Source organism: Vipera berus (assembly GCF_964194415.1).
Source record: "Vipera berus genome assembly, chromosome: 2".
NCBI classification, from domain to species: Eukaryota; Metazoa; Chordata; class Lepidosauria; order Squamata; family Viperidae; genus Vipera; species Vipera berus.
In genome coordinates this window covers 120,892,323-120,917,369 of record NC_138203.1, presented here as the reverse complement: position 1 = coordinate 120,917,369, position 25,047 = coordinate 120,892,323, and the positions used below count along the sequence as shown (strand labels likewise).

The 25,047-nt window shown below is 43.8% G+C and overlaps 2 protein-coding genes across 6 annotated transcripts in view; one reads left to right on the top strand and one right to left on the bottom strand.

The window, feature by feature from the left end:
- The window catches only part of IQSEC2 (IQ motif and Sec7 domain ArfGEF 2), a 150,687-nt gene extending 145,877 nt beyond the window's left edge, over positions 1-4,810 (top strand). The window contains exon 15 of the mRNA XM_081320353.1: positions 128-4,810. Within this exon, the coding sequence (XP_081176479.1) occupies positions 128-1,174 (1,047 nt within the window). The 3' untranslated portion in view covers positions 1,175-4,810. The remainder of the gene's footprint in view (positions 1-127) is intronic.
- Positions 4,811-5,690: 880 nt separating this feature from the next.
- LOC308663989 (dynamin-1-like protein) lies at positions 5,691-21,763 on the bottom strand. 5 transcript variants are annotated; one of them, XM_081320880.1, is made up of 18 exons: positions 21,711-21,763; positions 21,370-21,511; positions 20,908-21,058; positions 19,680-19,726; positions 16,356-16,427; positions 16,170-16,256; positions 14,643-14,805; positions 13,627-13,747; positions 13,322-13,453; positions 11,854-12,060; positions 11,632-11,752; positions 10,224-10,379; positions 9,298-9,387; positions 8,715-8,813; positions 8,483-8,626; positions 7,944-8,053; positions 7,079-7,238; positions 5,691-6,594 (listed from the first exon to the last, which is right to left on the bottom strand). In XM_081320880.1, exons 2-18 carry the CDS (start codon positions 21,469-21,471, stop codon positions 6,538-6,540), a joined length of 2,019 nt encoding a protein of 672 aa, XP_081177006.1. In that variant the 5' UTR covers positions 21,472-21,511; positions 21,711-21,763; the 3' UTR covers positions 5,691-6,537. The 5 variants fall into 5 exon arrangements, with proteins under 5 accessions (XP_081177006.1, XP_081177010.1, XP_081177009.1 ...); XM_081320884.1 differs by having other exon boundaries at positions 20,908-21,053; positions 21,726-21,761; XM_081320883.1 differs by having other exon boundaries at positions 20,908-21,053; positions 21,711-21,753.
- Between the last annotated feature and the right edge of the window lie 3,284 nt (positions 21,764-25,047).

Below are 25,047 nucleotides of genomic sequence, written 5' to 3'. Positions count from 1 at the left end.
TAGGGAAGCCCAGACTGTCGGCTTAGGGGGGCTTATAGACACCGGTTGTTTAATGCCCCGTCTTTCTCTCCCTTCTTTTCCTCTCTTCCTCTTCTGCCTTTCCACCCATATCCCTTGTGTCCTCCAGGGGTCTATCATTAGCAGCCCACATCCCCATCAGAGGGTGCCGCCACCACCCCCTCCAGAGGAATACAAGCCCCAGCCTCGGCCCCCCTCGAACTCGTCCTCCTTCCTGGGCTCCCTGTTTGGCAGCAAGCGTGGGAAGGGCCCTTTCCAGATTCCCCCCGGCCAGGCCTCGGCATCCTCTTCAGCATCTTCGTCCCACCATCATCTGCCCCAGCACCACCCACATCACAGCCACCCTTCTCTCCTTGATGGCAACCAGTCTAAGCTGCAGGCACTTCATGCCCAGTACTGCCATGGCCCCTCTGCCCAGCCCCCACCCCCCTATCCCCAGCAGCCCCCGCCCCCCCAGCAGCCAGCTCCCCCACCCCCACCTTTGGCCCTGCCCTCCAACCCTCTGCCACCTCAGATTCCGCGCTACCACCATTCCCAGCAGCCTCCTCTCTCGGCTCCCCCTCAGAAGCAGGCAGTGCCTGCTTTTCCTACACCGCAACCCCACCACCACTACACTCTCGGTCGGCCTGGGCCACAGAAGCGCCACCAGATGGCTGCTGCCGCTTCCCAGCACCCTCCCTTCCCTCATGGGCGCCAGCCCACCTCGCCGCTGCCCCTCTACAGCCCTGCCCCTCAGCATGCCCTGGCCCACACCTACCCCCAGCAACTGCATCAGTCAGGGGTCAGTGGGCAGCACACCCTGCACAGGCAGCAGGCCCCAAAGCACTTTATTTTCAGCCATCATCCCGCACAGCTCCTACAGCGACCTCCTCTGCCTTCTGGCATGGGACCATATCCTGGGCATCACGGCCATCAGCCACACCACAGCCAGCCTCCAATGCCCCCACCTCATTCTCCCATTCCCCCGCACCCTTCTTACCCACCTCTTCCCCCTCCATCGCCCCATACGCCTCTCAGCCCCCACTCTCCGGCCGCTCCTACGTCTCCTCTGGCCCAGCACATGCCCATGCACCAGGGGGTTCCTCCAGCCATGCCTGCTCCAGGGCCCCCAAATCCCAAGCCTAAGCCGGTCAACAGAATCAGCACCGTTGTGTGAGCAGCCGCCGCCACAATGGAACTGATAGCAGATCTATAAATATATAAATAACAGAGCTTGGGGCCTCCCCTGTTCCAGCTGAAGTGATGGGGAAGGATGGAGGTCAGGAGGGTGTCTAGGTTTTATGGCCATTCCCTTTCCTCCTCCCCACTCCACATCCCGTCCCTCTTTCTCCTAGGACCAGAACTGAGAGAGGGCATCCCTTGGAAAGGAAGAAAATCTGGACCTGCAACGCCGTGCGTGGCCTGAGGGGGGCACAGCTTCACATGGGCTTTGCTTTGGGGAGCTCTGCCTCTTTTCCTTGTGGGTCATCTGTCCCCACTCCTACCATCTTTTTCTGAGCATCTGTGGACAGCAGGGTAGTTTTGTGGTGACCGTGGACGGCAAAAGCATAAGCTGCAGTGTCGTGGAAAGCAAGTTTCTGTTTGTGTTGTCTTAGGAGTATGGCCAAACAGGTAAAATTTTTCATCCCAACTTTTAGTCACATTTGTGTGTTTGGGAGCAGCAAATTCTTTTCGGATAGCATCATGTTGGGGTGATGGGAAGGAAGGAAGGAAGGAAGGAAGGAAGGAAGGAAGGAAGGAAGGAAGGAAGGAAGGAAGGAAGGAAGGAAGGGGTGAAGCAATCAGTCATATGATTTTGCTACATGCTCCCATTGTCAGAAGTGGGCAGAGATGACCATACTACCTGCTGTATGTGGGATACTGGCTAGTCTCCCAGGCAATTTTGCCCCGTGTGGTGGTTTCTAATGTGCAGAGGAAGCTGTGCAAAGGACTTTGTATTTTCAGCTGCTCAGATCCTCTCTCCAGAAAGCACTAATCCAAACAAGACTTTTCAGAATTTGCTGATAAGAGGAAAATCTTTGTCTTTTTAAACTTTTAATAGGTAGCAGATAGTCCCTCTGGCTGCCTTCTGTGTGTCATGTTTAAACCGCAAATGGCATTTATGAATCCTGCTTTCTAATGATAATTTTTACTCAGAAGAATGACTGAAGAAGAATCTCTCATTTTTTTACCCCAAACATGTTTTCAGTCTGATTAACCTAGATTTTAATAGGTCCTGTGGACCATGAACTCACTTTTCCTCATTGCAAACAGCCCTAGTGCATGCAGAAAACGGAAGAGAGTTCTAAAGACAATAGGTGAAGCTTTGGGGCTACATACACTACTTTCTTCACTGCCAAATTCTGCAAAGTGGCACAGAAAATGTGTGTGCAGAAGAAGTACTTTAGCCCTGCCATTTTCGCCTTGCAACTCCTCAGAAGCCTCCATTTCCCCCAACCATCTGTCTTTATTTGGGGAAAAGCAGCCCCTTTTGGAATAAGCAAGCAAGGAAAAGATCATATTGCCCATTCTCACCTATAATGTTTTTATTGCCATGACTTGGAGTCAGTTTTATTTAATGCCCACTTTCAAACTGTGACATGGAACTGCTGCAGTGCTAAGTAACTGTTTTTGCTGAGCAGCTTCTGACTTTGATATTAGTGGGAGTAGGCCTTCCTGTCTCTATCAAGGGGGGGGGGGGTTGGTTCATTACCACAGGGAAAAAAAACCTCAGGCAGGTTCTTTATTATATCTGAAAAGGCAATATCTACACTTACCTACACATTCCTTCAGCACTGTGGGTATCACCATGCCCCTTGCGCAGGTTGCTCCTCAAAGATGCTTCTGTGTTTTGGTGTCCTCGATACCTTCAATCGGTCTTACCTCTCTTGCCCTTCTAGTGTCACCAATTACTAGACCACAATACTTTGTATTTTACAAAATAGGCTCTTCCTCTTCAAAGCTGTCTTACCTGTTGACTTGCTCCATAGAGAGAAAGAAACATCTGTCAGTCATCTGCAGTGTGTGGAGATGACGAGTCCTTGGCCCCCCCCCCTACTCTTTTGGGGAGGTGATGAAGAGAGGCTGTCTTGGTAATTTGCAGAGTTTGTGAGTTTCTGCTGTTTCAAGTAGAGAAAGGAAAGAGATTCGGATGGGAGATGTGAAGGATCTGTGGGGGAAGAGACGAGTCCAAAGTATGGAAAACTCTGGGATATGGGAAGGGAATGTGTCCTGCCCTCTCGGTTCTTATTCATAAAGGGCTATTTTTACTCCCTTCTTCTCCCCACCCCTGCTCTGGGGTTTGCACTGAATCTGTTTTTAAAGATACAGACTTCTATATTCTTGGGCTTTCTGAACCCACCCCTGATTGAATTGGAGAGTGGAGAGTAAACTGTTGTGATCTCTTCTCTCCTAAATTGGTTTTTCATCCACTCAGTGCATTGATGCCTGGTAATGAGGAGGTAGAATAGGATTCTCTCCCAATTAGTTCCTTTGGGAAGTTAGATGCACTTTAATCCCTGTGCGCTGCGTTTCCAGAAAAAGATGGCATCCAGTTTCTGCTGTCCCAAATCAGGTTTATGGGGCACACATCCAGACCTCACCTTCTTCCTTCCCTCGAGGTGCTACGTTGTCCTGCCACTCACCTACCTTGCCTAGTAAAGTTAAGAGGTGGGCTTCTCCTAGGGTCTTCTTGTTTTAGCTTTGGACAAAGAGAGAAAAGGCTGGATTAACGATATCAAGTCATCATTTCAGAAAGTAAGGAAATGATGCCTGAATTAACAGTGCCTGTTTTTATATTTTTAAGGAAATGCTATGGATTTTGGATGGAAGAAATTATTTTATTGCTTAATAAAATGCAAAGAGGTGCTCCCCAGATTTCTAATAATAGAAGCACACTATTTCCCCCCCCCCTAGCCTAGAAGAGGAAAGTAGAGCAGTGACCCATACTAAAATGCAGACTAGGCACCTCTGAAGGTTAGCTCTACTGGGCTGCAGAAATTTAGGCTAGTCTCAGAGGTTGCCCAAGCTAAAAATATTTCATCCAGCTGACCTCACCCGCTGCCCTCTTCATTCTCTGAATTACAACTGCCATCTTCCCCAGCCAGAGGTAGGAAGATTATTGCTCAGTCAGTGGTACAGAGAACGTCAGGGGGCGGGGGCTTAATGGCTTGCTGTGGCCTGTATACGCTCTGCTCAAGTGCCCTGTTAAACTTCCAGAAGTGACTGCTCTAAGGGGAGCCGGCTAAGTGAGAGGTGAGATTTCTCTCGCTCCTTTGAGGAAGGGGGAAGACTAGGAGAGGAGCAAATGGTAGGAGGCTTAGGGTTTCTTGATTCCCACAGATTTGAGGCACTAGGCTTCATTGCCCTCTGCCAACCAATTATGCTCCACAGCCTTGAGAGGAGAGCCAGGAATCTTATCAGGTGGCAGCTCAGGCCTCCGTGTGCCACCTTGCAAAGTCCTGGGTTCCTCCTCCCCCCCACATCATAACCCATGTCAGGTCTTCCCACCCTGTGCCCCACCCCCGAGCATGCACTTTGTCCCTGCCCTGCACTGCACTTCCTGTGTTGGGTTTGTTGCTGTACAGATTTCTATGTATATAATATATATTATAAATACCAGCCTTTACGAGGGGGGTGGTCTCTCCAGCCCATGTATTTTCTATAGCATGGGGCGTTCCCTCTGCCCCTTCTCTCAGATTGACTGTATTTTTGTTTCCTTTCCTTCTCACCCCCCCCCTCACCCAGTCAGTTCCACTTTGTATATATGAAAATGTATATTTGATGCTTCATAAATTGATCAAATATCCTTGCTGTGTGAAAAAGCGTTGTCTTGTCCATTATTTGTCTACCTTATCAGCCACGTAGCAACTTGACAGCGTGTGTGAAACTTGATTCAACAGACCTTCCACCCTTCAGGATGCCAGCCGTGAGCTTGTTTTTAGCATTTTCCACCTAAATTATGCCCCTGCAGGCTGTAGGAGAGCAGCACCTATTATTGATGGATCCCCCTCACAATAATCCTTACATGTGTGCAGCTTTTCTAAGCCCAGTTTGTCTTGGGAATGAACCTGCATCTACAAGCAGAAATGGTTACTATCCAGAAGGGCAGAAGCGTCAAGCCACCTGTTTACAGAGGGTGCTGCAGACCACAGCAACTGGTTGTGTAACTCCAGTGTCAGTTAACTAACCTTTTAAGCTCAAGGGATAGATAACAAAGAAAAGACCACATAGGGCCTTAGGGTAGCAGCTCCAGCCCCCAAGTGCCATAGAAATTTTGCACACCAATTTGAACTAACCGCTGAATGTTGAAAAGGCATTTGCATGATGAATGAACCAGATCATCAGGTTATGATGCCTCATTTCAACCCTGAGCTACAGATATCCTCCTTTTTAAATAATGACTTGTTTATTCCTGGACAACTTGTGTAAGGAAAACTCAATCCATGTCAATCAAATTGATTCAGATTCCCCAGATACATATTTTGACTTCTATTCCACCCTCTACAAAATCCATTTTGTAAGACGGTTCAAATCCTTTTGCTTTCTAGTCCTTTCTTCTGGGATCTAGAACGTAAGCCCAGCATCGGCACTTGGTATTTTTGGATGGTTGCCGGGATCCAGGCACCCTAATAGTAACTTACAATTGTCATCTGTTTTTGACTGCCTTTAAAGAAAACAGAACACACCAACTGTACAATCTTCCACAGTTTATTTCATGAAAATTTGCAAGCCAAACCTGGTCCCTGCTTGGCTCAGATACGTGCAAACTTGGAACTGTTCAGATTCCCATCCCTACCCATCAAGCATCCAGGAACAGGCGAAGGTTCCCACAAGTGACACTATTACACATGACTCATGGGTAAAGCGTGTTGTGAAAGCACAGTCCAGCGTGAGATCCAGCATTATCAGGGCCTTGTTTGGGCCAGAGTAGATGAATCCCTCTAGTGTCAGGCACCACTTATCTTATTCAAGGTTACTCAGGCATTTTTAATCTATCAAAGAGGCTCCTCTTTTTACCTGTAGAGCAGTTACAAGAATAAAAGACATTTACAAGGCCAAATACGGAACAATGTATTCCTAATAGTTAAGCAAACACAAGACAAGAGGTTTCATTTCAATACATGTACCAAATGCACCAGGTTCAGGAAATATGTAGAACTTAGAGCTAGATTAAATCTGCTATAAAGAAAGACTGGCCAAATTCTGCAGGTGCTAAGGATGCAAGCTTGACAATCAAAGCAGGAATTTAATACTGACGAATCTAGCAACATTGGAAAAATACGGAAGACAGATGAGGTAGCAGGAGAGAGCCACCATATGCAGGCTCCAAAATGCTATCCGTGTACCACGGACATTTCAACGCAGTTAAAATAGGGACACACTCTTGTTCTAAACTAGAACTTGATCACTGAGGACACAATTTCTTTCCCATTTGGGAAACAGTAAAGATTCAGATGGGAGTCAAGAGCTGAACATTTACACGGTTCTGGGCGAGTAATGTTCTTGCAACATGGAATCTTCTGAAGCTTTAAGTGCATCTCACCAGAGCTGAGTCTCTCGGATCTCTGATATTGTTTGGCTGGCTTTCTGTAATGCCTGCAAAAGAGCAGAAGACTTGGCTGAGGACTCAAGTGCACGTCAAAACCTAGGGAATGGAATAGTTTCATTAAAGTGTGGTACTGAAAACGCACTTTAAAAAAGCTAAAATACTCGTCAGCTAGGTAGCTGAGAAGTGGGTGCTTTGTCAATGATCTGAAAAAAAAGACTGGAGGTAATGGTGATGGGACTTGGAATAGGCTCCTTGGATCTTTCCCAACCTTACACTACCTTCAGTCTCGGAAATGAAGCTAGACAACACATGGAGGAAGCCGAGGTGGAAAAGGCTACTTGGGATGCTTAAGGCTTTTAAAAGGTTGGAACACAGCCATTTTCAGTCTTTGGGGAACGAGTTCTTGCTGCTTCCAATTTGAGGAAAGATTTAAAGCAGCAAACTGATTCTGCTCCAGGTGAGCCAGAAACATAGTTTCCTTTCGCCATCACTGAACCAGAGCTGACCTCTAGCAACCCTGCCCTCCATCACCTTGAGCATATTGGCAGCCTCATTACGCTGCTGAGCCATGTCCTCGGACTCTGTTAGGAGTGTGTCTAGAAGCTGGGGCTTATACAGTTGGCCCACAAGTTCACTCTGGAGATGGTCCTTGACGTAGTTCACAAGGAAGTGCATCACGGTTTTGGGAACACTACAGGATGGAAAGCAGATAAATTGATTTGGACACACAAATTCTTAAAAGAAAGTCACCAATTTCTTTATTGACAGTTATCGTTCAAGTATAATTTCATCTTTCCTATTGCTAGCAGAAATAGGTTACTATAGCACTTTTGACTTAGATAATCTCCATCTGTAGTACTTCTGAAATTATGCTTTGTTATTCAAAATACTTTGAATTGCATATCATGGTAACTGATGTGCCTGTAGAAAATGAAATATTCTGATTACAGCAACAAGAAACCACATACATTAAAATTTGTAAGAAACTGACCAAGAATTTTGAGAACAGGAGTTTCTCAAACCCACCCCCCCAACAACTTTTAAGTGTTGAGGAAGAAAGGCTGTCCACTCATTTAAAAATGGCTAATGCCGCTTGGGGGGGGCAAAAGCCCTAATAAGCAGGCATATACATAGAATGAAGGCTATTGCTAAGCACATTGATTTGTGCTTAGATTGTAAGCTGCCCTGAGTCTTCGGAGAAGGGCAGGATATAAATGGGAATAATAATAATAAAGTCTTAATTTTTCTACAAGGAGTTGCATAAAATCAATTTTTGCCATTGTTAATATTAGGCTAGTCCCTGCTTATTCTCTATCCATTGCTGAAGGAGTACTAAATTCAGATGACACAGCTCACGTCGTTAATGCTTAACCTAATTTTCCTGTCAACCACTTACCTATCCTGGATGCTTTTGCGCACAATGAGGAAGTAGGACTTGATAAGCCTCCGGATTACCTCACAGTCTCGTTGTTCACGCTGGCTTAGCTTCCTCGTTGCTGGCATGGGCTAGGGAGAGGAAGGGGAAATGGCTGTGAGCAGTGTTCACCCAATGCAATAGCAGCTTAACTGGGAGAGCAGCTACTTAAGATTCTACACCTTGGCTGAGATGATGATAAATATCTATTCCCCAACATGGTATAAGGTCTCCTGCTTGAACAGGGAGTTGGACTAGAGGACCTCCAAAGTCCCTTCAAACTCTGTTATTCTGATTTATTTTGCAGTAACCCATCTTGCCACATAAATACAAACCAAAGTTGTCTATACAGTAGGGCCAAAAAGCAATAAACTAACGGTAAGCTCATGTAGCTCTTATGCAAATACTGGCACTTCTTCCAGTTCTGCAATGCAACTCCTTGCAACATTCTTTGCTCCTGAAACTAGCTTAAGTTCTAGCCAGCCCACCTGCTTTCTCCCTCCCTATTCCTCCCAGCTGACCGTGTCCAGTAGATTGACTGCATGCGACCAGCTGGGGCTAGAATAGACCAAAGAGTGGCACGATCCCTTAGGCCTATCATCAGTGGCAGGTTCTTCTGCTTTCTCACTTTTCCATCGCCAGGTACCATCTATAGTAGTGTCACTCTAGATTGGAAGAAATACAAGAATAAGCTGCACGTTAAGACAAAGGTAGGCATTAGGGACAGGGTAGAGATTATCTGTGAAAAGTTACCTTAGAACTGCTCACTGAGGCAGAGACCAGTGCTGTGTCTATAAAATCAGGGTGCTTGGTATTAATGTAGGCCAACTCAATGGCAACCAGGTTATGAACCTAGAAGAGAGGCATTATTAGGCCTAGGGTATCTGGTGAGGTGACGGTGTGCTCAGTGTTCCAAGATCAATGATGCCCAAGATCTTTGAAGCAAAACATCAGTCTTAAGTATGTTTATTTCCAAGACTACTACTAGGCCTCACAAAGAGCCCAGAAGAGTTAATAAAAAAATAGAAATAACCCAATATGTCATTTGGAAGTATACTCGGCTCCCCAGACAACATTGCAGTTAGCTGAAATGATAGAAAACATCCTGGGCTCATAGTAGGAAGTAGGTAGAGGGAGCAATAAAGTGCAACTTTATTACTTCGCTGTGAGGTGTTTTCAGACTAGCCATGTCTACTGAAACAGCTGCCATATGAGAGCGCATATACTATACACTCTTAAATTCCAGATACGGCCACTAGCTTCAAAGCGTCTGGAAGAAATGTTAGCAGCAAGGACCATTCCACACTTTTATTCATAGCAAACAAGCCCCAATTACCATTTCATTGGTGATGGGCAACCTCCGGCGAAGGACTCCTGTCACCACCTCCACAATGGCCTCGTGCAACTTGGGGAAACGCAGCAACTCCTAAAGATTTTGTTTTGTTTTTAGTTTTACACACACACACACACACTTATAAAATCAAGATGTCTAAACTATTATCTGAGTTATTATCACAGTCAGTGTGAAATGCATCACTGTATTGCACACCGACTTATTGAAAATAAATGCAGAGCAAAATTACCAATGGATCCTTAAGAGAAGTCATTACAGACCACCCAGTAAAGAGTTCCCTCTATGACAACTGATCTGATAGAAAATTGTATTTATTTAGGTAAATACGTTTTCCTTACTTGTAAGACCAACTGAAACATAGGTAGTCCTCAACTTACAACCATTCGTTGGAAGTTACAATGGCGCTGAAAAATGTGACAACCGTTTTTCAGCACTTAAACCACTGCAGCATCCCCATGGCCATGTGATCAAAATTCAGATGCCTGGCAACTGACTCATATTTATGACGGCTGCCGTGTCCTGAGGTCATGGGATCACCGTTTGACGAGCAAAGTCAATGGGGAAGCCGGATTCAATTAACAATTGTGTTACTAACTTTAACTACCGCAGCGGTTCACTTAACAAGTGCAGCAAGAAAGTCGTAAAAACGGGACAAAACTCACTTAACAACAGTCCCACTTAGCAACAAAGATGTTGAGTTCAACAGTGGTCCTACGTTGAGGATCATCTGTATAGTGGAACTTTCCCTCGCTGAAGGATGCTATCTTAAAAAGTTTGTGAGTGTTGGGCATTTGGAAAGGTTAACAACCAGCCCTTGAGAGAATGCGGGTCCAGAGCCCACTTGAAAGCCCTTCTTCTGGGGACGGAGGCAGAGGGGCTGACCGATCCTAAGCCCAGCGAGACGGTACCTGTGTGTTGTAGGTAGTACAGTGTTGGATGATGCGTTGCAGCTCCTCATGCACGAGCTCCACGCAGCGAAGGCTTGGCTCCTCCAGTCGCTTGATCTGACGTTTCACCAGTAACTCAAAAGAGACCTCGGGAACAAAAAGAGCTGGGCGGGGACCCTGCCAGAGAGATGGAGAAGCATCTTTAAAACCTGGTGGCAGGGGGGAAAAGCCTATACAAGAGGGACTCGTGGGTCAGTTGATGTTCTAAGTAGCTCAGTCTCCCCAAACTTGGCGTTGACGTCCAATACACACTTCCAGTGTTGCTAACTTTACCATGCGTTTTATTACTGCCTCACACGACGGAGCCAAAGTATTGTTATAGGATTGCCCAGTCAACAAAATGTCCTTCAGGCAGTGACGTCTTCTATAATTTAGCCAGCATAGTGGTTTCAAGGAGACAAATTCATAATGTACCAAAAGTACAGAAGAAGACCTGCACGAGAAAGGCTAGCTCTGACACTCCAGAAGCAAATAAGGGATTTAATATAGAACTGGACATCTTGGGGGAAATTAAATTTGCCAAGAAAACATAGAATGGTTGCCTTCGGCTATCCTACTTCTAAGTTAGGGACAGACAAACTCAGTCTCCCTATTTTCCTTCTTCTAGATGTAGACCAAAACATCTATCGTTAGAAACGATGATGAATGAAACTGGATGAACAACCAACCTAGGAGAAATTTCCTGACAGAACAATCAACCGGTGGAATGACTTGCCTCCAGAAGGTGTGGGTGCTCCATCACTGGAGGTTTTTAAGAAGAGATTGAACAGCCATTTGTCCAGAATGGTATATGGTCTCTTACTTGAACAGGAATTTGGACTAGAAGACCTCTAAGGTCCCTTCCAACTCTGTTATTCTGTTAATCCTCTACCAGTCCTCTGTTGTTACTGAAGCAGGAGACAAGATCCATTCTATCGCCTGGCTTTTAATAGCTTGGGTGTTTGCTTGGAAACTACAAATACTGAGATAATATCCACAGATATCTATCAAAGCATGTATATTTTGGGAATATTTTGTCCTTCTGGCTACATGAATGAACAGTTTGCCTGCAGCATCTGCAACTGAATGTCATGCTTTCAGTAGGATAGGCAACCACTCTTAATTCTTACAATGCTCCAAGCCAAGATCTCATTACCCATTACTGCAGTTGGCAGGGGAAGGAAACTTGGCTTGTACCCATCTCCCTTTTAAATTACAGGAGCAGCAAAATTTTAACTCCCAACACCTCTGTTACTACACTATAACATTTTCTTGCACAATATACCTACGTAATTGGGGCCTAACTGGAAAAGGAGAACATGGGTGAAAGTGAAGGATAATGGATAAAGCAACCTTCCATTGGTGTACACGATTGATCATATTAACTTACTGTGGCATTTCTAATGGCTGTCAAAATATCCAGCATCGTAAGTCCAGCCAGCGGATCAATGGAGTCCAGAGTGCGCCCAAAGGTTTCATGGAAAATGTAGCACATCCGGGCACCACCGCATCTGGCCAGCAGAGAAGCAGATCAGCCCCAGCATCCCACTGCCAGCTTATTTATCCCACATTCAGCTCCATCACCATATTGTTCACTAGAGGCTTCACTCACAACTCAGAAGTCTCAATGTTGCGTGCTGTACCCTCAATTGTGTTGCAATACTCGGTGGCAAACTTAGTGATGATCTGAAGCAAAGTGGCATTCTTGTCTTCAATGGGCTGCCCATAGCTCTGTAGCACTGATTGGTACTGAGCTGTGAGCACATTCACTCGCGTCTTTAGTTCAGGCAGGCAGTCGCGGATATGGTGCATCAATAGCCTGGAGAAGGTAGAAAGGCATCAACTTGGCCTTTTAAGGGAAACATCCTACTTTCAAGGAATACGATTCCAAATGACCAAAGGGAAAGTGCTGGAGAGGACAGTACTAGGCCAAACAGGCCAGCATTCAGGTGAACAACAACAACAACAAAAAAAGACTCCTGTCATTCACTTGAGCTGAATCTTCACTTCCTGGCTAAAAAAACATTTAAGCTGGGGGAAACCTGAATCGATTCCAACCATCTATTTGTTATGCTATACTTGTACTCTACTGCTGAGCGGTGTAATGATGTTAGGAACAGTAAGGATGGTATTCTGGAAAGTTGCAACTCAGGTTGAAAACACTTCTGTGGGATTCTCCTTTCATGTACAAATGCTGTGGCAAGGCAAAGAGGAGCTCACACACAATTCCTGGCTTCAAAATAACTCCCAGTATTTCTGTCCAGAATATGTCTTATAATTCCTAGCTTCCGCTCTGCGATTTTAATGCTAGCTGAAGTTTTAACAGAAGAGAGTAAATGTAGCTCAGGGTTGAACTGTGGAGTCCTAGGGGTGCTCTATGAGCTTGGTTATTTGCTTGCTGACCTTTCATTACCCTAGTCACCATCATTGCTGATGTGTGGTTTGCTCCCTGTTTCTATATGGTAGCTTGCCTTACCAGCAAGGGTAGCAGCGTGTGGTTTTTTTCACCCAGATAAGCAGGGGTTAACACTAGGCAATCAATCAAGCAGAAAACAATACCCTAATCAAGGAATTGCCAAGGAGAAAAGTACATCTCCACCAACACTGGGAGGCCAAACTATTATATATAAACGGGGAGCGAACCCCACACTCACTCACACTGATGATAGCTAGCTGGGTAATGAAATCATCTACAAGCAAATAGCCATGCTCAGAGAGCACTAAGGACTCCACACTTGAGATTTTGTTTTAAAGCCTGGCATGTGCAGGGCTAAACATTTTCACGGGCACCAGACACTATATGCCCAATGAATATGTCAGTCCTGGGGACACAGGGATGCTGTCTGTGTGTTTCTTCCTAAAAAAACTAAATATGAGGCTTTCAGTGCTCGAGGTCACAACGATTAGATCTATTAGAGGGAATAGAGATGTCTTAGTCTAATCCACTAAGGCTCTCATCTTCAGAGTAAAGGACAGAAGTGGCTCTTTTCTACATAGAAGATAAGCATCCCCAAGCAGTGGGACCCATTCTACCTGGGGGTTTCCTGGTCAACCCCTAACCACACCCAGTTCCTTCTCACCTGTTGAGAGTTTTGGCCAAATGACGACTGCCATTGCGATTGGCAAGTGAAGGGTATTTCTTTTGCATGAATCCTTGCTCGTCCTGCAGAGAATCACTGATGCTCTTGTTACTGTTGATATCATGTTGGCTCCTAGCACAGGAAGCAAAAAAACAACCATCTAATTAACAAAATCTGCCTGATGGATTCACCCACCAGCAACATCCTGCTCTGGCAAAACAAGAGGTTTTGCAACCAGCTGCCCTCTCCATCTAACATAGGAGCCCACTCTAGGTTCTTTGGTTACTGCATGCATCACCACTGACCTGTTGACCACACCAATGATGCCTAGCTTGACAGGAATAACCCGGCCCATCAGTACATCCATGGCATCAGTCCCAGCATCCATCAGATCAAGCTTGGTGATCACAGCCAACGTCCTTCGCCCTGCAGAGAAACTCTTCTCCAGTTAGTGATATCAGAAGGGGGAGGGGTGACACAGGCTGTTCCTTTATTCCAGGGGTTCCTAACTGGGGGTGCTAGACGATATTCCAGGGGGTGCAAGAACATAGGTTTAGAAGTTTCAAAGTTATAGTGCATATGTATAATTCATTATTTCCAACTTTTGTAAGGGGTGCAAGAATATATCAGAAGCAATCTAGGTTGGGAGCTGCTGCTTTATTCCTTGTGTGCTCCCCCCAAGGCTGCATATCTTTTGAAATCGTTCAATTTATGCATTTATCATTTAGATTTCTAAGACTGCCCAGCTCATTAAGAGATTCTGGGTCATGTACAAATTGAAAACAAGACTGTATTACATTAAACCAAAAAGACTACAAGATGATCGTAATAGGAGGAATAAGCAGACACTATAAATGAGTGGAACCCACTCATATTTTTCCCCCATTCTATCCCACAGCCTGGGGGGAAAAGCTAGATTTTTCAAGACTGGAAACAGTGAGCATCAGAAGTCTTCAGGGAGGGTGTTCCAGGGGGCAGGTGTTATAACAGAGAGGCAGGCTTCCTAGGCCACTCAGATGGCCTCACCTGACAGATGGAACTTGGGGCAAATCTATTGTGTTGGATCTTACAGAATGGGAGTAAAGAAGGGGAGAAAAACGCTCCCTCGGCTCACCCTCCTGCTTTATTCCCCTTCCTGATAATCACCCATCAGTTAAGAACGGATCTTAACAGACAGCAAATAAATATTCAGTTCTGCTCTGCAGGTATTACTAAATCAAACTCCCCTGAGCTTCAAAAAAAAAAGAGGACTATTTTATAACATCCCACGGTTCTCCACATTTTCCTGATTTCGCCTCCTCAAGTACAAATATAGTCATACCATCAGGGTCAACATCCCGTGCTAGTTTGAGTGCTTCTGATGTGGCCATGTCAGTATTGGCAGCAGTGACAGCCAGGATTAAGCAGTTTGGGTTGGAGATGTAGGATAAGATCATATCTCGGACTTGATTCTCAATATCAGGGGGTTGATCTCCAACAGGCACCTGTGATATTGCAGAGGTTGGATTTGAGAGATTTATAAGTCACCCAAGATCTAAAATATTATGCAGTAAAATGTAAAAAAAATATAACACATTGTATTAAGAGATCAGACTTACTATGAAATTAGAAAAGGACAAACCTAGAAAACTTCCTTATGTTTACTTCCATTCTGAACTGAGAAGGCTAATAATGCAATACTAACTGCATCACACCATATTAAGCTCTCTTGTTTACTGCTGTTACCACCCAAGAGAGGGAGCAAGGACTCTTGATTTATATGTCTCACTCTAGGAGGAAAAACAGAACTAGGTCTGAGATGCAAAAGGACTCCTGAATTCATATCTGCAGCCTAAAAACATGGATGCATGTATTTAAGAAATATGCCCTTCCAGTTCCTAACTGTATTATCTTCAGCGAAGACCATATCCTCTAATCCAGGAATATTTCTGTAGACTGAAAGGAAGGACATGTTTCTAGTCCTCATGGGTGCAGAACCTTATCCTAGAATCTAGGAACTAACAAAACATGCTTTAGAATTGATTTAGCAGCAACAATAAATTTAGGCATGTGAGGTCAAGGAATGTTTAAACTGAAAAAGGCTGAGAGGTGTTTGTTATATGCCCTTTCTCCACACTCAGCATAAGCAAAACAAATTAAACAAAAGCATCGCAAATGCTGATCTGTTTTATATAGCCTGCAGAATAATAATACATATTTATTTTAAGCACAAATGTACACCAGTGAGACGCAGAAGCTTGGAGATTCACGTGGGAAATGAGATTCTTTTGCTCCAGACTAGGCCCAGATTTATGCAAACACTGTGGCTGCCTCAAGTAAACACACCTGTCCACTGAACCTGACTCTTACCTAAAACAAAGCTACCAATATCGCTTCTATCGCCTGTGGTGCGATAGTGCGAAATGCCAGCCTGTGGGAGACATTTTGTCTCAAATCACACAACCCTCCAGTTGTAGCCAGAGGATTTGGGGAGTTTTCCTGTGAAAGGTCAGGCCTTCAACTGAAACTCTTTTCTGAATCTAATACAACGGTGTGCTAAGGAGAGTCAATTCTACATCTGTTATTCATTTACACTCTTTTATCTTCTGCTCACCAGCACTGTAACCCAGCTCTTCTGGTCCAATATGTCCAAACGGTTAAAAAGGAACGTTCCCAAGGGAAAAGTGGTAGAGAGAAAAGAGGGAGACCACCCATCACTTGGTGCACTGGTGCCCAGGGCTACACATTCCCCAGATATGGCTGATGAAGTTCTGCCTTTAAGGTCATTGGGAAGCCTACTAATAATCAGTAACTTCTAGGTCTCTCTTAAGAAATGGGCGACGGAGAGCACTATTTCTAAGTGTCTCACCTTGGTGATTCCTGGAAGATCTACCAGCGTCAAGTTAAGCACATGAGGTGAATAGATCTTCAAGTACAGGGGTTCTGGACTGATTCCCTGGAAGCAAGAAAAGCTATTAAGAGGAAGACACAAAAAAGGCATTTGGACCAAAGGGACTCTCACAAGAGGGGAGAAGGACTCAAAGAGAGTCAGTACCTTATTGGTCCCAGTCATCTGCTCGGTTTCAATCTCAATTTCCTGCCGAATCTCAATGAAATTAGTAAACGTCTGAGGAAAGAGAACAAACAGAAAGAGCTGCAGGAGAACGGGCAAGGCCACTTGATTTCCCGCTCTTTTATTGATCCTCCAACCCATCTTTCCTGCTTGTGGCAGAACCAGAGCGGGGAATAGACAGCGGAAGAGGAGAAACCAAGAAAGAATAGAGCGTAAGTTCTCCACCTCAAAGATTTTAATACATAATATAATAAAATATATCATGTTATAACTTTGCATAAAAAGTAAAGACAAAACCCGCCAAACTTACTGGCAATTTTTTAAAAAAAAAAAAAATTCAGCAGCTGCAGAATAGAAGAGAGATGTGGGGCTTGGAAGTGCTAGGCTTCCATCCCATAAACGTATTGTTAAAAAGAATGGCTTTAATTCCAAGTGAGCTTTAGGAAAGGCACAGAAGACACAACCTTGGGAAGAAGTTAATTTAAAAAGAAAAATGTGTAGAAGTTGATAAGTCTTTCAACATGACTGACTGAAAATCATAATAAAACTTTTATATACAAATTTCATAAAGAATGGAATCACTGCTTTTGACAGTGTACACGTACAATGCCTTTGGTTGGCCATAAAATCTGAAGATGTAGAGCAGGGGTGTCAAACTCAATTTCATTGAGGGCCGCATCAGCATTGCGGTTGCCCTCAGGGGGCCGGGTGGGTGTGGCCTGGGTGGGCGTGGCCTACTGGGTGGGCGTGGCTAGAGTGTGTATGGCTTACTGGGTGGACGTGGCCAGCTCTACATCATTCGCATCAAGGGTGCCTATGGGGGCCCGGGCAAGAGTGGGACAGATCTGAGGGTCTCTGGCAGAAGGAGGGTCTCTGGGCCAGGGCCAAGGCAGTGGGGGCCGTTCCCTCACTGTTTCCAGGATGGCTTCGCGGGCCACATGAAACCACTTCGCGGGCCGGATCCGGCCCCCGGGCCTTGTGTTTGACAAGTCTGATGTAGAGGATCAACACCTAGCACGGCATGGAGGAGTGTCTACAAGTCATATATAAGTTACAACATGCCAAAATGAGTCAACTTACTTAGGTAAGCGCTAAGCACACGTATGACAGGCTTTATTCTAACAAATGTGTAAGATCTGGAAGATAACAAATCCTTATCTACATGTTCTATGTATTTATTCACATTTATACCTTAGAAAGAAGAGAGAGATGAAGAAAGTTGTTTTCCAGGAATAGTAAGTGAAGCAGTCAAAAGAAAGCTCTGTGGAAAAGGCAAACCATTAAAAGATAACTACTGGATTTCCTTTTCAGACAGAATTTCTTTTCTGGCTGCTCCCTTCAGTACCATGTAATGGGAAGGTGATAGTCAAGCCATCAAGACCATCCCCGCTAGACAGACTGCTATCCAGCCTCAACCTGAAGACACTCAACATAGGGGAAAGGAAGATATTTCTTTTAAAACGTTTAATCAGATTTCCTCTTATCATGGTGGAGCAGTGGGCTAATGCCTCCTTAAGTAACACCAGCTGCCTGCAATTAGTGCAGGTTCGCGTCCCACCAGGCTCAAGGTTGACTCAGCCTTCCATCCTTCCGAGGTAGGTAAAATGAGGACCCAGATTGTTGGGGGCAATAAGCTGACTTTGTAATAATGCCGCTTTGGGTGTGTGTGAAAGCCCTAACAAGCAGACATATACATAGAATGAAGGCTACTGCTAAGCTTGTAAGCCGCCCTGAGTCTTCGGAGAAGGGCGGGATATAAATGGAATTAAAATAAAAAATAAAATAAAAAAATTTAAATGCATTCTTTTGAGTCCTATGCTCTGGAATAAGCCTTAGCCTTCCTCTGTGTGACATCTTTTCAAGTATTTGAAGAACACTACCATACTCTCCTCAGTTTTTTTTCCTTTTTTTCAAGGCTAAATATACTCAGCTCCTTCAATCTCTAGCCATAGAATTTATTTTTCTAGTTCCCAGGTTATCTTCCTGGCCCACTGCAGTCATTTTCTTTCTTTCTGAAAGTATAGTGCCCAGAACTGGATGCCATAGGTGAAGATCCGACCACTCAGAATTAAGAAGCATTATTTCCAGTAATTTACAAATTATATTTTTGTTGATCCATCGAAAAGCTGTATTTCTCTATTGCAGCAGCCCCACACCACATTGCTGACTCACATTCTGTTTGCAAACAATGTTTGCTCCAAGATCCTCTTCATAAATATCACTATCATCTCCTACATCTATAGATTTTTTACTTTCATAAGTGAAGAACTTTGTATTTGCCTGTAATATTATTATCACTATCTTCAGTTCATTTCTCCAACATATCAAGGTTTTTGACATTATAAATTCTGCTTAGTGAAAGACTGGAATGAATGTCTATTTCCCCTCCCCCGTTTTTGGGTCTCCTTCTGCCTGGCATCCACCATTAGGATATTTTCTTAATATTTGTACAAGATAACATAACAAAAATATTTTGGTAACAGGAAGGAATTCTTCCACCAATTAAGAGAAACTCACTGCTTTGTCCTCTCTTCTTTGGCCCTATAATCCATGATTAAACAGGAAAGGGGAACCCTGAATGGGCACAAGTAACAGGAGATACATAGGGGAAAAGTCAACAATAGCCTTCCGGTTCTGGATCGCGGCATGGCCAGATGTGTAAAGAGAACGCTCCTCACATTGTTTGTATTTCTTTTGCTGGGGGACCGCTGTAAAGGGGTCAAAAGTCACCCTGGAGGGGCAATGAGCAGGGGAGAGGACTCTCCGGTCGATGGTAGAAGGGCAGTGGCCCTCCCGTCACCTTGGAGTAGCTCTCCGGAGCAACGAAGAAAGGATCGGCCACTCCCATGGCCCATCGTTCTACCCGTTTCCAACCCTTATCTTAATGGGCTGTGTATACAACATGGATTATTCAACAAACAAGCATTAAAAGCCGTCACTCAACATGATGCAGGAATCCAGCCATCAAACATACAAAGAGGCACGAGTAGGACAAAGCAAATCTGTGCATATAAGTGTAACTCTCTGTCTCTCTCTCTCTCTCTCTCCACCTCAATGATCTTGCAGTGTGTAGCAGGAGGGAATGCCTCTTCCTGATATGGGCTGCCCCAAGGATTTCATTTTATCCCTTCTTACAAGAAGATTGAGATGTTCAGGTTTTTTACAAAATGAGAAAAATGGATACCCGTAGAACAAAGTTATTGTATGATGGGAAAAGACAGATTGTCTTTTCCCATCTACTCTGCCAATTGGCCCGAGCTGACTCTAACCATAAATATTTCCACATTTACCACACCCACTCAGTACCTTGTGCTTGCAGTGCAGGAAAGTGGCCCATTCCTCTGCCTGGGCAACTGCAGACAAACAAAATAAAACAAAAGATATGAGACTCTTTTCAGTACCATTTTCTTACAAGACTACAGTATGCCCTGGTCAGTTTACTTTATAACTAAGCGAGGATCTGAACTTGTGTCTCCATAGCCTTATTCTGATGCTTACAACCATTCTCCTATGTTGTCTGCTGATGTTTGATTTTGCTTCTATCAAAAATGTCAGATAAAATAGCTAGTACAGTTGAGCCAGTGAAAAACTGACAGCTCACTGATGCAAAAATCCTACCAAACATACTATTTCCCTATGAGGCAACAACATTCCACCCATTATTCCCATTCCACCCATTAGATAGTATAGTCATTCAGAATCAGGCAGCACCAGCCTTTTAGCCTGTACTCAATGAAATCATTTCTAGAGGTTGCTTGCTGCTCAATTCTTGTCTGTCATCATGCAAAGGAACTGTTTTGGATTACTAATGTTCACTGGGAATGCAGAATCTTTATATTCTCCCTCAGTAAATCATTCCTCTGAAGAAAAAGATATGGGAAGAGGAAGGAACTTAGGCCTGTCCACTGACATCGTGCGGCTGCATCTGCAGCAAACTGCGGTAACACCAAAATGAGGGTATAGGCACACCAATGGCATTATGTACTTGCACTGCAAAGTCTGATGCAAGTCGCAGCAGCAGCTTGATTACATTTCAGACATCCATACCCATACAGTACTATTTCTATGCAGGACTCTCAAGCCAATATAGCTCTTGAGATGACAAAATTAACTCATTCTAACTTAACCCTTTTCACAAATGAATGCAAATATACCTGTCCCGGGATAATGCTGCAGAATTTAACCTGGGTCGGTCACTGGGACCAGAGGTTTCGTCTTCCAAGCTTTCGGACTCATGCTGGACCTCATCCTCAGGGAACCTCTCACTAGCAGGAGTTTCTAGAACTGCTAGAGAGAAGTTCCCTGAAGATTGGCTCCAGTACGAGTCTGAAAGCTCAGAAGGCTAAACCTCTGGTCCCGGTGATCAACCTTTTCAGTCAACAAATGATGTTATTTATAGTATTGGGAAGGCAGAGATCAAGCCAGCCCCTTCTAGGTAATAATATTCCATCTTCTGGATCAGAGTTAAAGAGGTAATGTTCTGATGCTCACATCTGTTTTACTTTGTCACTAAGAGAAGTAACTTTTCCCTTACCACTTTCTCCAGTAGCTTTCCGCCTCCTCTCCTCCAGGGTTGGCACATGGACCAGCTGCAAGACAAGGGGCCGCCGTGTGACAATTCCAGAGCCACGTGGCAAGAAATCCCGACCTACAATGCTCTCTAGCACCGAGCTCTTCCCACTACTCTGTGAAAACAAATAGCATTACAGGTGGAAAAAGAAAAAGCAGTGTCTTACCTGTTTAGAAGAAGAACATATTATATAATGTTGATTACCTCCTTGCATACTCACAAATTCATTTTCATGAGATCCTCTCAAACTTGCACATTAATAGGGCAGATGATATTTTCAGCTCCCACTTATCTTTAAATTGAAGTTTGCTTAGCTGACAAAAAGTTTTACACACTGGTTTAACCAACATTTGTTCTACTACAGACTCAAACCGCGCTATTTAGAATGGGCATGGATAAGGCTCTTAAGTGGAGGCAGAATCTCACCTGAGAGCCAACTACCACAATTTGGGGCAGCTGTATGATTTCGGCTCCCACTGTGTTGAAAATCTCTTGTAGCTTATTGATCACAGGGATGAGAGTCTCCATAATGACGAAGGTGCAGCTCGTGGAACGGGGCTCTTATTCCCTAGAAAGTAGAGGACGATTAGCCAAAAGAAAATTGGAAGTCGCGGGAACCCCCCCCCCCTCCGCCACCATGCAGCCTTGTTTTCTCCCTCCCCTCCAAAGAGCACGCCATCTCATTTCTCCAAGGAAGGGCCTGAGCCGTTCCCGACAAATTTAGCCCAAATAATGGAGCCCAGCATCCAAGCAGGGCTAACACTCACCCTTAGAATATTTACCCTGAATCCGGATACAGCTCCATTCACTCCACAACCAGGAAACATTCCCCGATTTGCCCGCCTCTTTCCCCAGCTGTATTGCTCAAGATCTTCGACCTTCTTGATTTCTATAGGTTATTCGTCTGTCCATCAAGTCAGTCTTCAGCTCTATTCGGAGAATAAAAATTTTCTAGGGCGAAGGTTACATTTTCATTGGCCATCTAGGGAACAAATCATGCCCCCCCCATCTCGAACGCTTTTTAAATATACGACCATAGAGACAAAGTTACAAGCGATAGAAAGGTTTTAGCAACCGAAACCATAGCAACAGCCAAAAATTCTTTTTTGTAAAATGGCGACTAGCAAAATCATTTTCGGAGCGGCGGTTAAACTGATGACGGCTTCCAGCAACCTCTTGTTTTGTTAGTCGCCCCTTGTATTTTTTAAATTAAAATACTGAAAATGAATTATTTTACTTTCATTGTGCTAGCTAGACTAACATCTTGGCCGGTGCTGGTTAGGAATTATGGGGATTGTAGTCCAACGCAGCTCTGGCTCGGGGAAGGCTTGTAAATTAGATACAAAGGAAGCTAAAATCTGCACAACTTTTTTTTGTCCATTGGAGTCTGTATTGACTCCTGGTGATCACGTGGACAAGTCCATGCAGTTTTCTTGCCAATATTTTTGGGTATGGCATTAATATTTGCTCAAACATACCCTATTTCAATATGGATTAGCATGAAAATCCAAAATTCCACTATAAATTCCACTATAGTAAAACAACGAAGATTTTAAGATCTGTGTAAGTGTAGTCATTGTACAAAGTGATATAATGTTGAGTTTATAAATCTGATAAATAAATAATAAACATAGCCTGTTTGGTTTGCCTTAGCAGATTGTTCAAATGCCACCATTGTGACGATATCTATGGTTAATGGCCTAGCATGCTAGGATGAACCCATCTAAATGTTTATTTGAAAAGTCATGGTTAACTAAACTATGGTTCAGTATGATATGTGAGGCCCATTCTAATTCAAATGATGGTAGGGGTGTCTCTCTTCCCAATGTTTGTAATTGGAAAGTCTGGTGCTAAAAAAAGAGAAAAATGTGATTTGCACTTTCAGGTAGTGGGGAGAATGCACAAGACTGCCTGCATTTTTTAAAAAAAAAACCAATTGCTTTCAATAATCAAATGATTTACCATACAGTGTAATATCCACTGCATTTAGAGTATGAATATGCAATACCAACTGATAACTATGAGATTTGTTTCCTAATGACCAAAATAATATAATTTGCTGCTTTTGTCAAACCATCTACCACCATGCTTTCTTTTCTGTTCTGTCCAATTGAAATAGAGTGGTTTTTTAAAAGAAACAATCGAACAAGCCGGCCTGGCCTGATGGATTTGGGTTTTAAAATTATTTATCTAATGTATTCTTATTTTATTGCCCTGTACACCGCCCTGAGTCCTCCAGGAGAAGGGCGGTATATAAATCAAATCAAATAAATAAATAAAATAAATACATTTTACTGTCTATCAATCCCATGAGAGAATTAGCAATATTTGTAAATAAGTTTCTCCATCCAGACTTCTGCTCAGACTTGCCAATTCTGAATTAGCATGCTAATTTGAAACTAGAATAGAATAGAATAGAATAGAGCTGGAAGGGACCTTGGAAGTCTTCTTGTACAGCTCCCTGCTCAAGCAGGAGAACCTGTACCATCTCAGACAAATGACTGTCTAGCCTCTTCTTAAAAATCTCCAGTGATGGAGCGCCCATTATTTCTGGAGGCAAGCTGTTTCACTGGTTAATTGTCCTCACTGTCAGGAAGTTTCTTCTTAATTCCAGGTTGCTTCTCTCTGTGATCAGTTTCCAACCATTGTTTCTCGTCCTTCCCTTTGCTCCTTTGGTGAATAACGTGTGGCAGCCCTCAAATACTGGAATACTACTATCATGTCTCCCCTATTTCTTCTTTTCTTTAGAGTAGCCAAACCCAAGTCCCACAGCCATTCTTCATATGTTTTAATCTCTGGACCTTTGATCATCTTGGTTGCTCTATTGCTCTGAGTTTGTCTTCTGGGGAGTTGGCTACTCCTGTCAGTTTGGTGTCATCTGCAAATTTGATGAGTTCCCCTTCAATTGCCTCATCTAAGTCATTGATGAAGATATTGAAGAGTACTGGGCCTAAGATGGAGCCTTGTGGTACCCCACTGCTTACTTCTCTCTATGTGGATGTGGTGCCATTGAGGACTGCTTGTTGAGAATGGTTTGCAAGCCAGCTACAGATCCATCTTGTGGGGATGTTGTCTATTCAACCTTTTTCTAGCTTACAAAGGGGTAGGTTGTGGTCTATTTTATCAACTGCCTTACTGAAATCTAAGTATGCTACGTCCACAGCATTTCGCTGGTCTACTAGTTTAGTCACTTTATCATGATCTGTTTTTAACAAACCCATGCTGGCTACTAGTTATAACTTTGTTTGCTTCTAGTTGTTCACAGATCTATTTTTTTATTATCTTTTCTAGGATCTTCCCAGGTATTGATGTTAAACTGATTAGTCTGTAATTTCCTCAATCTGTTTTTTCCCCTTTCTTGAAGATGGGAACCACATCAGCCCTTTTCCAATCCTCAGGTACTTCCCCGGTGCTCCAGGATTTATGAAAGATATGGTGCAATGGTTCTGAGATAACATCTACCAGCTTCTTCAGAACTCTGGGATGTAATCTGTTGGGTCCCAATGATTTATACTCGTCAAGGTTGGATAGGTGTTCTCTTACCATTTTCTTGCTTATTTTAATTTTTGTTTCTAGTTTGTGTTTTGCAGTGGGTTTTTTTTTTTGGTATGTTGTGCTATAGTTTCTTTTTGTGTGAAGACTGATGCAAAGTATGAGTTAAGCAGCTCTGTTTTCTCCCTGTTGCCTGTTATTTCCTTGCCATCTTCTCTCTTTAGTGGACCTACAGTTTCCTTGACTTTTTTCTTGTTGTTAATATGTTGGAAGAATTTTTTTTATTATTATCTTTGATTTCTGTTGCAAGTCTTCGTTCATTCTGAGCCTTTGCTTTCCTGACTTCGTCTTTGCATATTCTGGCTGTCTGCTGATAATCGGCCTTAGTTATGTGCCCCTCTTTCCATTTTTTGTATTTGTCCTTTTTGTCTTTCAGTTTGTCAGAGCTTTGTGCAGCCATGCTGGTTTCTTCTTGAATTTCTTGTTTTTCTTTTTGGGTGGTTTTGTGGTAAACTGGGCTTTTATGATCTCGTTTTTCAGAATTTCCCACACTTCTTGGGTTGTTTTCCCCTTTAGGATTTTCATCCATGGGATCTTTCCTAGGTTCTTTCT